The following is a 13,958-nucleotide window of genomic DNA, read 5'->3' as shown; positions in this document are numbered from 1 at the left end:
AGTTTGTTTTTTACGTACGGGAATAAAAAGAAGTCATTCGGTGCCAAGTCAGGACTATACGGCGGATGACCCATTAATTCGACGTTTCGGGTGCTCAAAAATGCAGTTGTTTGAGCTGACGTGTGAGAGCTCGCATTGTCCTGGTGAAGAGTGATCCGTCTTTGGCGATTGGTTTTCCTAAATTCTTGGAAGACAACTGGCAAACAAATGGTTGTGTACCACTCAGAATTCACTGTTCTGCGTTGTTCTAGTGTTACGGTTGCGACATGTCCAGTTTTTCCGAAAAAACAGGCGACCATTTGCTTGGAAGTGCTTCGTGCGCGAACAACTTTTGTTGGATTTGGCTCATCTTGAAACACCCATACAGTCGACTGCTGTTTACTTTCGGGCTCATACGCGTAAATCCATGATTCATCACCTGTCACGATGTCATAGACGTGTTTCAAAGCCCCGCGATCGTATTTTTTGAGCATTTCCTTCGACCAATCGACACGAGCCTTTTTTGAGCGATTGACAAATTGTGTGGGATCCAACGCGAACAAATTTTTTTGACAGTCAAATGTTTATGCAATATTGAATGTATGCTGGTCCCACTAATGCCTAAGATTGTCTCAATCTCACGATAGGTCACATGACGATCTTGCAATATCAGTTCGCTCATCGCATCAATGGTTTTCGGAACAACAACTGATTTTGGACGACCTTCACGAAATTCGTCTTGGAGTGAACTACGACCACAATTGAATTCACCATACCATCGATAAACACTGGTCCTTGAGCTTCATCGCCAAAAAATGAATTAAGTTCATCCATGCAAAGTTGCTGAGTTAATCCACGTCGAAAGTTGTAAAAAATAATCGCACGAAAATGTTCACGATTTAATTCCATTTTTGGACCGAGATGAATCTTTTAAGTTACTGTAAACAACACAAATAGCGCTGGTATTTCAAAACGTTCTGAGTACGTAAAAGCCAAAAAATGTCAAACTTTGCGATACAGCTGTCAGTTGCCAAATTGCAACACCAGGGTTGCCAAATCCCGAAATATTAAAGGCACCCCTCGTACATACTTCGATGCGAGTATGCCAATGCCAATGTTTCTAACTGAGAGTTCCACAGGGCTTGCGTATCCAGTACGCGAAATAAAAGCTTCTTTGTAGATTTTACAGCTGCTTCCCAAAAATTAGCTGCTTCCTTGCTGAATACTCTCTTCAATAAAACACAGACGTCTAAATCGTTCTTGAACGGATCGCTTTGCCGATATCGCTGCACAAATAAATATCTAAGCATGTTTTTACTTTAGTCTACGATCTTTTGGCTCCAATATGCAAGTTGAACGGACCGCTGTAATCAACACCGGATGAGATAAAGGGTCGAGCTGCACGGCCACGAGGACGAGGTAGCGAGGCCACTTATTGCGTTAAAACAGCACTCCCAATGATGAATAATTTGAAATCGACATTGAAGAGTGAGGTGGGTTCCGCCAAGAAGATTGTCGACAAATGTTCCGTTGATTACGGAAACATGATTGTGAACCTATATGCCTTGATTAACATAGGTTGTGTAATACAGCCTCCAATTCCTAATACGCCATGACCATCATCCAGATAAGAGCTTGGAGTATACACGTAAAGTTCATCAGAAACGTATTCATTTGATCTAACATCGCATCTTAAACATGGGCCGAAAAGAAAACACGTTTTTGTTTGTTCAAAATAAGTTTTATTCATCAACGTAATTTCCATCAAGAACAACACAATCATTCCAGTGCTGCTCTAACATTTCAATACCATTTTTGTAGAACAATTTATTTTTTGCCTCAAAATAAGTCTCATATTCAGCGATAACCTCTTCATTCGAGCAAAATTTCATACCGGCGAGCATTTTCTTTTGGTCTGCGAACAGCCAGCAGTCGATGAAAGTCAAATCTGGCGAATACGTTGGTGTGGGAGCAATTTGAAGTTCAACTCATGTATCATAGTTTTGCCACAGCCAAACACTGTTCAGAATCATCAACACGTTATTATTTTTGGTCAATAGTGAGCAAACGCAACACCTACTTCCAATAAAGTTTTTTCAAAGTGAAATGCTCATGCAATATAAAGCCAACACGTTCTTTTGATATCTTTACGATGTCAGCTAACGATTTCGTGAATCTTTTTTCTGGTAACGGCTCACTTGGACGTCCACTGCGTTGTGCAGAGTCGGTGTATCTGCGACCACGTTGGAAGTCAGCAAACCATCGTTTTATTGTTGTTTCTGTCGGAGAGGAGTCCCCATAACACCTCAGCACTAATGCCATGGGATGTAGAAGTTTCTTTAGCGAACTGAATTGCTCTGTAAGCAGAATAATCTCACTGTCTAAACCTCGTGTTGTTCATAATCGGAGATCCGATTGGAGGTACTTTTTCCAATATCACGCGTGACTACTGTTACACTAAATACACTTTTTTTAGTATTCATTGACATTTCACCCTGGGAAGACTTACGCCTCAACAACGTTTACAAATTGTGCAATTGTATTACAAAAATCGACGCTCTGTGAAAAGTGTTCATCGTGCGGTCAGGCCAACTTGTGGTATTAAGTGATGAGGACCATTTTTGGCTTAATGGCTACGTCAATAAACAAAATTGTCGCATTTTGGCTGAAGAGCAACCCGAAGCCATTCAAGACAAACGCATTGCAGCCATTGAAAACAACCGTTTGGTGCGGCCTATGTGCTGGAAGAATCATCGGCCTTCATTGCTTCATACATGAGGTTGGCACCAATGTAACAATGAATGGCAAACGCTATCGCGCATTAATAAACGACTTTTTGATGCCCGTGATCTCCACAACATTTGGTTTCAACAAGACGGCTATACAGCCCGTGAAACAATGAATTTACTGCGTCGTCGTTTCGGTGAGCAATTTATCTCTCGCAAATTGGATTGGACTTTCATTTGTGGGGTATGTAAAGTCTAAATGCTTTGGAAGCCAACATTACTAAAGTTATGCACGAGATACCGATCGAAGTCCTCTAGCGAGTCATTCAAAATTGGTGTTTACGGATGGCCGAATTACGGCGGGATTGTTAAAGGTATTACCTTTAAAAAATAAATGCCATGGATGGTTCAAAAGAAGCTTGCTTTAGAGGTGCCACCTTGGCTCGCGCCGTAAGAGATTGGTTGTTATAGTACATCACGGCAGTTTACGCCGTTTAGCTGGCATTACAAAACCAAAAAAGCGCGGTAGTCGACTCCTTTTTCATTCCAAGCCAACGAGGTATCGTAGCATGTTGAGAGTATTCAGCTAAATTTCGCTCAAATCAGTTCTTAGGGGAGTATCCCAATCTAAACCTGCAGATCAAAGAGTTCGAATAAATATCTTACCCACAACTGCTATCGGCGACTAGAATACTGTTATTGCTATGGCAGACGGTTCTACGTACTCGAGTGACTCAGGTTTTCCCGACCAAGGACTACCGGCCCAGTGAACTAACCCCGTTTAGTGCGCCGAACCTCATCCGTCGTTTATCGACACTGGAGAAGTTCCATGTACCAAAAGTTTAGTTATGCTGTGTTTGCCAAAGATGGCTCCACCCAAGCTCCTCTTCGGTTAGATGTAACCAGTAAAATAACTGAAAAGGCTGATAGGCTAATGCTACAATCGCCTCCGTTAAAACCTTGGCAGGTTTTTAAGTACGTTCAATGCTACGTCACTATTAAGTTGGTGGTACAGGTTCAGTTGAGAAAACTCCAGACTTGTGTACGATTCTGGCTCTGAACACAAGCTCCTATAAGAACTCGTGTCAAATCCTCTCGTGACCTCCTTGCCCTTGCATAGGCCACGACGAGAATTATTTTAAAACAACTGTACATCGTGCAAATATAGCGGCTTGAAGCGAAGATCCAAGAAACAATAATGAAATCGAAGCAACAGCAACAATAACAAGAAACAGCAGCAAAATACGGATAAAGGTGGACGAGAGAAACATGTTCAAAAAGAGCAGCAGAGTACTGCGATCCCCAGTCCTGAGCAAGCCTCAGCTATCGAAAAAGGCAAAGAAGGCTTCGGTGGTTCTCTAAGGGCACGACAGCAGAAGATATTCAAATAGATATATGTAACAAAACAGCCATTTCTATATAAACGGGACTACTGTCGTGCTCTCACAGTTCTCCAAAACAAGAGTTCATGCAACAAATTTCTTGTGATAGTGGACTAGCTCATTTCCAAGACGGATTGAGTACAGATGGTGGCGCCTTCCCAAAACAGTTACTTTATTTTTAGCGATTTTGACAAGTTTGACGTCAAGTCCCTTGCCAATACAAAACAAGAGCCGCTGAAGAAAAATCCTTTATGAAATGTGAAAGGGCGATAAACAAAATGAGGTTTGCGTTACGAAAACACAAGAACGTCAGCATGGACATAAAAGATTAAAGAGATAGAGAGTAATTAGCAGCTACCGACGAAACTGGATGACGGTACAAAAGAAACAAAAAATAACTCAACCTACACGAGCTACTATTGAGGCAATACCTATAACAGGCAAAACAAGTAGCCACAAGTCCTCCAGCTTATAGTGGCTGTGATGCAAATTCGCAGAACATTATATGGGGAAGCAACAAGTGCTCCCCAGAGGTCTCAAATTACTGGATTTTATCCTGTCATCTCATTTGGTCATTTAAAACACTGGTAACAAACTAACTTTTTTGACCAAAGGAAGACAAGAAGTGACAAAAGGTTAGTTAGAAATTGTTGGATTTCCGGATTTTGATGAAAATGAAACTTCGTTTTCGCTTTCTTTACTATTTTATTTAATTAAAAGATCAAAAAATGGTTGTCAGATTTCACCCTAGCACGTTCTATCTCTCAGCTGCGCTGCCAACACAGGCCATAACCAAAACAGTGTTGTCAACACACACTATAGCCAAAACTGCGTTGCCAACACCTCCTTTTTTTTAGTGTATTTATCGGATAAGTTTTTCTCAAGTTGGTTTAAAACGGTCTACCGGTTTACGAATACGTTGCGGTCGTACATACGGTTGCACTGATGTGGTTTGGTTTCCAGTCCCCATGCTTTGCATATCATTATCGCGTGACTGCCCATTGTTAGTTGTTCCAATCTCAGATTGTGATGGTAATGGTACCTGTTCCAACTGTTCCAATGCCTCGTTTGGATTATTAGCTGGTGTAGGATTATAGTTTAAAACATGCTGTGGTGCGATTTCATATAATTGAAACGCTTCCGCCAGTCTTTTGTCATTGCATACAGCTTCGTTTTCCATCACTGATGAGCTCCCTTCAAAACATTTTCGCATTTGATTCGCGTGACATCGAATAATCTTACCATTCTGCAATCGTATGTTGTACAAAACTTTCCCCATGCGTTCAGCTACCGTTCCTTTCATCCATTTGAAACTGTCTTTGCTTTTGTGCACGCTTATAAAAACAACGTCTTGGATCTCATAATGCTTTTGCTTAGCACCGTGCTTTCTATTAAACTGATTTTTCATTTTAAGTTGTTTATCGCTATAAATTTCAGGTTCAGTAGAAAAAGTTGGCTTAAACAAATCGAGTTTTAGTCGTATCTGTCTTCCGAGTAACACTTCGGCCGGTGATTTGTTTTCTTCGTTCTGCTTATTTGGTGTGGATCTGTAAACTTGTAAAAATACTATAAGATTTTGTGCAGATACCCCCTCCCCGTTCAACTTTTTTAGTGCCCGTTTGAAAGTATCCACAAACCTCTCGGCTTGACCGTTGGACATGGGATGGTAAGGACTGCTGCGAATGTGTTGAATGCCGTGCTCTGCTACAAATTGCTGGAATTGGTGACTGGTAAATTGAGTGCCATTATCAGATACTATTGTTTTCGGCAATCCAAATCTAGCAAAAATTTCATTGAAACTAAAAATCATTAGCGCTGTTGTAATCGATTTTGTTCGAATTACTTCTGGCCATTTTGAAAACGCGTCGATAACTACAAGATAATAATACGAATCAATTGGACCAGCATAATCAATATGAAGTCGCTCCCATGGTCCGGAAGGCTTTGGCCAGGGTACATCCTCCATCGTCTTCGTTGGCATTTTGGCCGCTGCGATGCAGTTCGGACAGGTTTTGACCATATTTTCAATGTCAGCGTCGATGTTCGACCAATACACGTAGTTGCGCGCAATGGCTTTAGTATACTGTATTCCTGGATGACCACGATGAATTTCTTTAAGTATACGCCTTTGGAAAATTGTTGGTATTATAATTCGTCGACCGAACATTAAACAACCTTCGACTATATTTATGCTGTCTTTCCGGTTAAAGTACGGCTTGTAGTCAATATTGTCACATTTGATTGGCCACCCTTCTGTTATATATCTAACAATATTTGAAAGTATAAGGTCCTTCGCTGTTTCGTATCTGACCATTTTACTTGTAATCGGCAACTTGTTAATCGATTCATCTAAAATTTGCTTTATTTCAGATTCAAATTCAATTGCTGCAATAACATAATCTTCTGACGGGTTGAGTGTATTGCTTATCAAGCGTGACAAAACGTCAGCGTAACCAAAACTATTTGTTGATATAAATTTTAATTCGAAATCGTATGCAAGCAATTTAACTGCCCATCGCTGAAGTCTATTTGCTTGGTGTGCACTGATTCCCGCCTTATTACCGAATATGGCAAGTAGAGGCTTGTGATCAGTTTGTAGTTTAAATTTTCGACCAAAAATCATTCTGTGAAATTTTGTAAGTGCAAAAATAATTGCCAGTGCTTCTTTCTCTATTTGGCTGTAATGTTTTTCTGCTGGCGTAAGCGATCTTGATGCATGACAAATCGCTTTCAATGAGCCGTCTTCAAATTCATGGAAAATACAAGCTCCGAGACCATAGTTAGATGCATCGGCTGCCACTATTATACCTTTTGTTGGGTCATAGTGTGTTAGTAGAAGCTTTGATGATAAAATATCTTTTAGGCTATCAAAACAAGTTTGCTGAACGTTTGTCCAACGCCACGTTTTATTCTTTTGTAGCAGCTCGTCTAATGGACCTCGAAAATTTCGCATGTGGTTAATAAATTTCCCATAAAAATTTATCGCACCCAAAAATGATCTTAGTTCTGATTGATTGGTCGGTTCTGGCATATATTTGATTGCATCAATGTACTTCGGATCTGGACTAATGCCGTCTTTATTGAGAATGTACCCTAAGTAGGCCATTTCGTGATAAGAAAATTTACATTTGTCTACTTTTAATTTGAAACCGTATTGCTGTATACGAAGTAAGACTTCGCGCAAATTTGCGTCGTGGTCTGCTCGGTTCTTACCCGAAACAAAAATATCGTCGATGTATGCCGCCGTGTTGTTTAAACCTGATAGCATTTGGTCCATTATCTGTAGGAAAATTGCTGGAAATGTCTTAACGCCGAATACCATGCGATTATATCTGAATAGACCCATATGGGTGTTTATTGTGAGAAGCTCTTTGGCAGAATCGTCAACTTCTACTTGGAGAAATGCGTCAGATAAATCGATATGACTGAAAACTGTGGCATTGTTAAGTTTAGCGAAAATGTCTTCAGGTAGAGACAGAGGATATTGATAAGTTTCCAAAGCATCGTTTAGACCTGTCGAAAAGTCAGCGCATAGGCGTATGCTGCCATTTGGCTTTTTTATTACCACAATTGGCGCAACCCAATTTGAGTAATTAACTGGAGAAATTACGTTTAGATCTTGCAGTCTTTGTAATTCTGCTTCAACCAGGTGTTGAATTGCGTAAGCGACGACTTGCTTTGGACGGAAAACAGGTTGACAGTTAGCCTTTACAACTAAATGCGCTTTAGTTTTATTACAGAGGCCTAGTTGTTTGTCGAAAAGTGCTGGATAAAAATCTTTAAGTAGTGATTTATCGAAAGTTTTTTGTATTGGAACGATACTTGCCTGTTTTTTCGACGAAATATGATTACAAATAGTACTGAGAGGCATATCCTCGAGTTGAAATGCAGATATCCAATCCAAAACAAACACATTAAGATTGATTGTAGTGACAAAACACGTCAGGAGTTTTGTTATTCCGTTCAGCTCCACTTTGCTCACAAATTGTGTGTACAGGGGGGTAACTCACCAGTTGCACTTCTCGCAGAATGCGTAACTTCCTTGGTGTTTGCCAAACCTAATTTCTTGAAATTAGCTTTCGAAATTATTGTGATGTCGGATGCTGTATCAAACTGGAGCTTGACTTCCACGTTGTTGATTTTCACATTCACATATTTACATTGCGACATTGTTGTGATACTGTTTGCTTGGTATATACTGTTCGTTCGAAAATGTTGTGTGTTTGTTCTCCCTTTGTTGTAACCTTTATTTTGACCCTTGTTGCAGGTGCTTTGTTTTGCTGTCGATCTTGATTTTATTTTGCAGTATCCTTCTTTGTGTCCCATTTTGTGACATTTCTCACAGCTATGATTTTTGTAAGTGCAATGACGTACGTAGTGCATGGCTCCACAAAACCAACAAGGTGTTTTCGGCTTTTTAAATTTTTGCTCATTTGCAATCAATTTGTTTACCTGCGATTCGTAATTTTTCTTTTCTACTAGTGCTGTGTCCAATTTTAAATTTATTATTCGTTGACATTCTCTTGATAGTGCGTCAAGATTAATTCTGTCGCATTTCACACTGTTTATTTACCTCCGCTGCGTATGTGCTAAAATCCATGTGTGATGATTTTTTCATTTGAAGGCAGTTGTATCTCATACTGAATTGAGATTTTTGATTTCCAAATAATTGCTTTAATTTGTCTACAGTACAGGCGAAGTCAAATTCTCTTGAGTGTTTAGGTAAGATATAGTCAACGTATTTGCTGTGGACACTAGTGCTTAGTTTTCTTAATAGGAGTCTGACCTTTGCTGCTTCATCGAGCTTATTGGCATCTACAGAGAACAAATCTTCGTAGCGAGCGTACCACGTTTCAAAAGTGAGGTTAAGTTCAGGATCATAAACGAATTCAGTGATGCTGGACGCTAGCGTATCCATTGTTCGCTCTGGTTGCAAATCTACTTTTGGACCATCGAATGTGTCACCAGATCTCGATGAAATGAGCTGTGCTATAAGAGCTTGCATAGCAGCGCTATCTTGTTCCCTTTGCTTTTGCATTTGGTTGAAAAATGCTTGCATTTGCTCTGGATTCATTTTAACTTTTTTTTTTTTCGTTTCTAAAAAAAAATTCACCTCCTCGTCGCCACTGTTGGATTTCCGGATTTTGATGAAAATGACACTTCGTTTTCGCTTTCTTTACTATTTTATTTAATTAAAAGATCAAAAAATGGTTGCCAGATTTCACCCTAGCACGTTCTATCTCTCAGCTGCGCTGCCAACACAGGCCATAACCAAAACAGTGTTGTCAACACACACTATAGCCAAAACTGCGTTGCCAACAGAAATCAAATCAACCAATGGCGAGTTTTGGAAGAGGACTATCTTCTGATCATCGTCTTATCGAATTCCGACTTGGAATTGATACTATATCAATACCTTCCGGTAGGAATCTTCGAAATGTGGACTGGAACAGGTATGGTGAGCTTGAAACACAGCGATTACACTAGCTTACACCAAAAATGGTCCTCGACCAAAAGGCGTTTTTTAAACTAATTTGAGGTCGCTGAAACCAAAAATTTTGTTTTTTTTTTCAAAGAACGGTTTCCGAGGTATTCCCAAAAAACCTGTTTTTTGGGCAATAGTGCAGTTATTACCTGCAATCTCGAAAACAGTGCGCGTCATTTCTTTGGACGGTCGTTGTTGCTCCTGTTGTTTCCCAAGAATCCATGAACAACTTTTTGGAAAGCTTTCCAAGCTTTAGCTTCGGAACTGTCAAGGCATTGCTGAAATTCTGTGTCCGTAAACAATTTCTTTATCTGTGAACCGACGAATATACTCGCTTTGATTTTCTCTGTTAACAATCTTGGAAACTTGGTTTTCAAGTATTTAAGGGCTGCGATTTCTGGTTTTTTTGCCAAAGCTTTCACAAAATTCTTCATTAGCCCTCTGTCGTCGTGCACAAATTTATACTTGCAGAAATATGGCGCCACCGAAAAATATACCCAGACGTACAATGGTCATACCTAGCTCTTATTTAGCTGGAATTGGTACAATGGGCAAATAAGCCTATTCTGCGATATGTATATATATATATACAATATATATATTTATTTATATGAAATAAATATTGTTTTTAATTATAGCGAGCCTAAGAACAGTTATTTTGCGTGACTCAATACGCAGGCTGGCATGATTTACTTTTGTTCGAAACCGTATTGTATACATCAAAAGGCTATACGACAGACGATGAAATTGTTTTCATTCACATAATACGTTATAACTTCTACAATTTTTCTTCGAATCAGACAAACTTGGGCTTAAAATGTAGGTGACAAAATTGTCTTTTAGAAAACCTATCTTATGTCGATATAAAATTTTTTTTTTTTTCCAGAAAAAAGTTAATAAACTTTGATAATTTAGTAAAAAACGTCAAAAATGCCTTTTTTTTAACTTTGAACAGCTGTTTTGCGAAAACTACGACTTCCATTGACACGAATTATATATTGCCATGTAGGTTATATGTGTGCCTTTCGAAATTTATGCACTTCAAAGAAATGGCGCGCACTCTTTTCGAGATTGTAGGTAATAACTGCACTATTGCCCAAAAAACAGGTTTTTTGGGAATATCTCGGAAACCGTTCTTGAAAAAAAAAAAAAAATCATTTTTGGTTTCAGCGACCTCAAATTAGTCTAAAAAACGCTTTTTGGTCGAGGACCATTTTTGAAAGTGAAAATTCGTAAACTAGTGTTACCAAACCTGAAAAAACTCAAATCAATAGAAATGAATGAAGATGCTACTGAGAAATTAGAAGATACTTTAATCAATTGCTTTGAGAAACTGTGCCCACTCACGCAAAGTGTTTCCTTGGTGGAACCGTGAACTGTCGAAGCTTGGTGTACGGTCCAGAAACCTTCTTAAGAAGGCCTTAAAAACCCAAACAGAAGTGAACTGGACCAATCATCGACTTACACAGAGAGAATATAAGAAAAAAGTACGGAAAACCATACTTGAATCCTATAGAAATTTCTGTAGTAAAGTCGAAGAAATGAAGGAAACAGCGAGGCGTGTTAAGGTCCTTCATCTAAACCGCTCAGTAAGGCTAGATTCCATTCAAAAACCTAATGGTTCATACACCATTTCCAAGTCGGAAACGTTTAATGGTCTACTCGAAACCCATTTTCCGGGTAGTAGAATACTCTCTGAAGTAAAGAGCGACATTGACAATAGCGGTAATGACGGTGGAACCTTTAGGTATAGCTGGTATATTGCTAGTCGAATAGTGACAAAAGAATCGATAAGCTTTTACTTATTTTCCTTTGAAAACTACAGGGGGCTTTACCTGACGGAATACCTTCAGCAATTAAATCCCAATGGCGACACGTAAGAGTAGTATTTAATTTGAAACCAGGAAAGGACGACTATTCCCTAGCAAAAAGTTTTAGATCAATCAGTTTGACATCGTTCGTGTTGAAAAGTCGAGAACGAGTGGTGGAGAAACATATTTGAGTAGGGATATTGCCGAGAAGCCCACTTAGTAGAAATCAACACGGTTACCAGAGTGGAAAATCATGTGAATCAGCCTTACACGATCTTGTTAGCAAGATTGAAGCCGGAAGATAGAAGCTGACGAGTACCCAAGGGGCGTGTTCGTGGACATTGAGGGGGCTTTTGATAATGCCACTTTTGGCTCAATATGAGAGGCTGTTAACCGTTGATGAGAACAGTGACGAACTAATCACCGTCAGGGCCAAGTAAGGATGTCTCCAAGGGCGTGGTCTTTCTCCGCTGTTGTGGTGCTTGGCCGTAGACTCTCTACTGCAGGAGATGCAGGGACTCGGTTTTCATGCCCAAGCATATGCGTACGATGTCTGTGTGCTAACATCGGATAAATCCCTATGCAGGCTTTGCATGAAAGTGCAGAGGATTCTGGATAAAATTGATGACTGGCACATAAGACAAGGTCTTTCCCTCAATTCGTAAAAAAATACCTTAGTCTTGTTTGCGTGAAAACGGAAATTGGATGGACTTAGTCTTCCAACATTGAAAGGTGTGACACTCAGTCTCTCTGGACGGACTATGGTTAAGTCCACACTTCAGGAACTATACAGGCTGCAAAGAAGTGCATGTTCATGCATTACGGATGCCATGAGTACAACCTCCGCCGATGCTCTAAATGCTATGCTTAATTAGCTCCCTTGGGTTCTTAAGATACAATAGGAAGCAACAGAAGCAATGTGTAGACTCCATAAATATGGTTTATGGTACGAAGACGGAACTTTGGGACACAGAGACATCTTAAAGATCATATCGGAGCAGGGTCCACTATTTTTGGCACCTAAGGACGACTTGATACCCATGGTTCCATTTGAAAGGAAATTTCACGCAATGGAAATAGGTTCTGAAGCCGGATGGTACTTAAACGATAGTAATGAGTATCATTACGCTGTGGGAGAAATGGCAACTGTTTTCCAAACGGAAATTTTTGGCATTCTGGATAATTAAGGGTAGTTGGAGCGGGAAACAGATTGGAGTCAGTCTGCATTTAAGGCTCTGGAGAACGCAAAGCAAACCTTAAAAAAATGTAAGAAGAAGCTTAATTCTGTTGCAAGACACAAAAAGCTCGTACTTATATGGGTTCCAGGACAGCTTCGGGGTTTAAGGGAATGAAATTGCCGACGAATTGGACAATTGTGGGTCAGCGGTTCCCCCAAAGGGACCAGAGTCAATAATCGGAATAAATTCTTCAAGAATCAAGAAGTAGACCAGCTATTATATTATATATGCAATTTACATAAAGAGTGATGGTCCGGTCTGGAACGCTGCAGAACTGAAAAGTATTTTGTGAACAGAACAGAAAACTGTTTGCAGGGCTCAAAGTTGGAGCCCCCCCTAAATCTGAGGGTCTGCGCACGGGCCTGCTATCCTATCTCTTCCTTCTGTTACTTCTCTCCTTTCCTCCTTGACTATCTAACCTTCCACTTTCCAGAGCTTTAAATACAATGAGCTTTTTAGCCTGAGTGTTTTAGGAGTTACCAAATCTCTCGGTGTATCTTGGCTCGACCTTTCAAATTTCCATTTCACCTCCAGATTAAATAAAATCCGTGTAGACATAGGTTTCGTTCGCATTAGAGGTTTTTTAGTGCAAAATTAATTATCCAATTTGTATATGAATAACTTTTTCACTATATAAATAAAAGTTGTTTTCATAATGGAAATCTTTATTTTGGCCTTTATGCGCTCCTTTGCTCGTTTGTTTGTATACTGCAACAGTCTGCTTCACAAATGTCAAATATGATTGACGTACGCCGCCATGTGTGAAAATTATAAATCTTCCGATAGGGTGATTAATTTAGTGCCACCATTCTGATTAAAATTGTAGTGTGACAGACAGTCGCTACGCGGATTAGTGAACAGCTGATTTCATTAAGATAAACTCGTAGAATTTCTTTTTTCATGTTTGGAAAACAACGTGCATTTACTTTCGGATATACAGCTGATTTGCTTATTGGATATTTTTGTCTGTAAAAGAAGGACCGTAGGCAACAAATGCTGGCCTGATAATTAGAAAAAATTATATATTAAAAAATATCTTAATTTGCAATTTCTCCAACTTTTTGAACGTGTTAGTGCAAACTAGCACTGCATCCAGGTTTTCTTTTTGTTGTCTTTAAAAATTCCAATATTTTGCATTCACAATAGATATTAGTTATATTTTTCGGCAATATTGCTATTGAAAATTCCTCTAATCCGCTTAAATTATGAAAATTAAGTCTAGTTGTCAATCTGCATTAGTTGCACTTAATTCCTGAGATTATTCCCCGCCGTCTGTCTAGGGTTTTCCCGAAATAACAAACTTAACTTTCTTTAAGAAATGAAATTTTGGCTCGAAA

The 13,958-nt window shown here is 39.4% G+C and overlaps 1 protein-coding gene across 1 annotated transcript; it reads right to left on the bottom strand.

Moving 5' to 3' along the window:
* Positions 1 to 4,967: 4,967 nt before the first annotated feature.
* On the bottom strand, positions 4,968 to 9,161 carry LOC129250525 (uncharacterized protein K02A2.6-like). Its single transcript, XM_054890147.1, has 2 exons — positions 8,874 to 9,161; positions 4,968 to 7,913 (listed from the first exon to the last, which is right to left on the bottom strand). Exons 1-2 carry the CDS (start codon positions 9,159 to 9,161, stop codon positions 4,968 to 4,970), a joined length of 3,234 nt encoding a protein of 1,077 aa, XP_054746122.1.
* Positions 9,162 to 13,958: the final 4,797 nt, after the last annotated feature.

Source organism: Anastrepha obliqua, chromosome 6, assembly GCF_027943255.1.
Source record: "Anastrepha obliqua isolate idAnaObli1 chromosome 6, idAnaObli1_1.0, whole genome shotgun sequence".
Taxonomy (NCBI): domain Eukaryota; kingdom Metazoa; phylum Arthropoda; class Insecta; order Diptera; family Tephritidae; genus Anastrepha; species Anastrepha obliqua.
This window is presented reverse-complemented; position numbering and strand designations above follow the sequence as displayed.

Coding starts and splice junctions, on each gene's coding strand:
- LOC129250525 (XM_054890147.1), bottom strand. CDS start 9,161: ATGAATCCAGAGCAAATGCAAGCATTTTTCAACCAAATGCAAAAGCAA. Junction 7,914..8,873: donor AGCTCGATGAAGCAGCAAAG/GTCAGACTCCTA, acceptor TCGAAAAAACAG/GCAAGTATCGTTCCAATACA.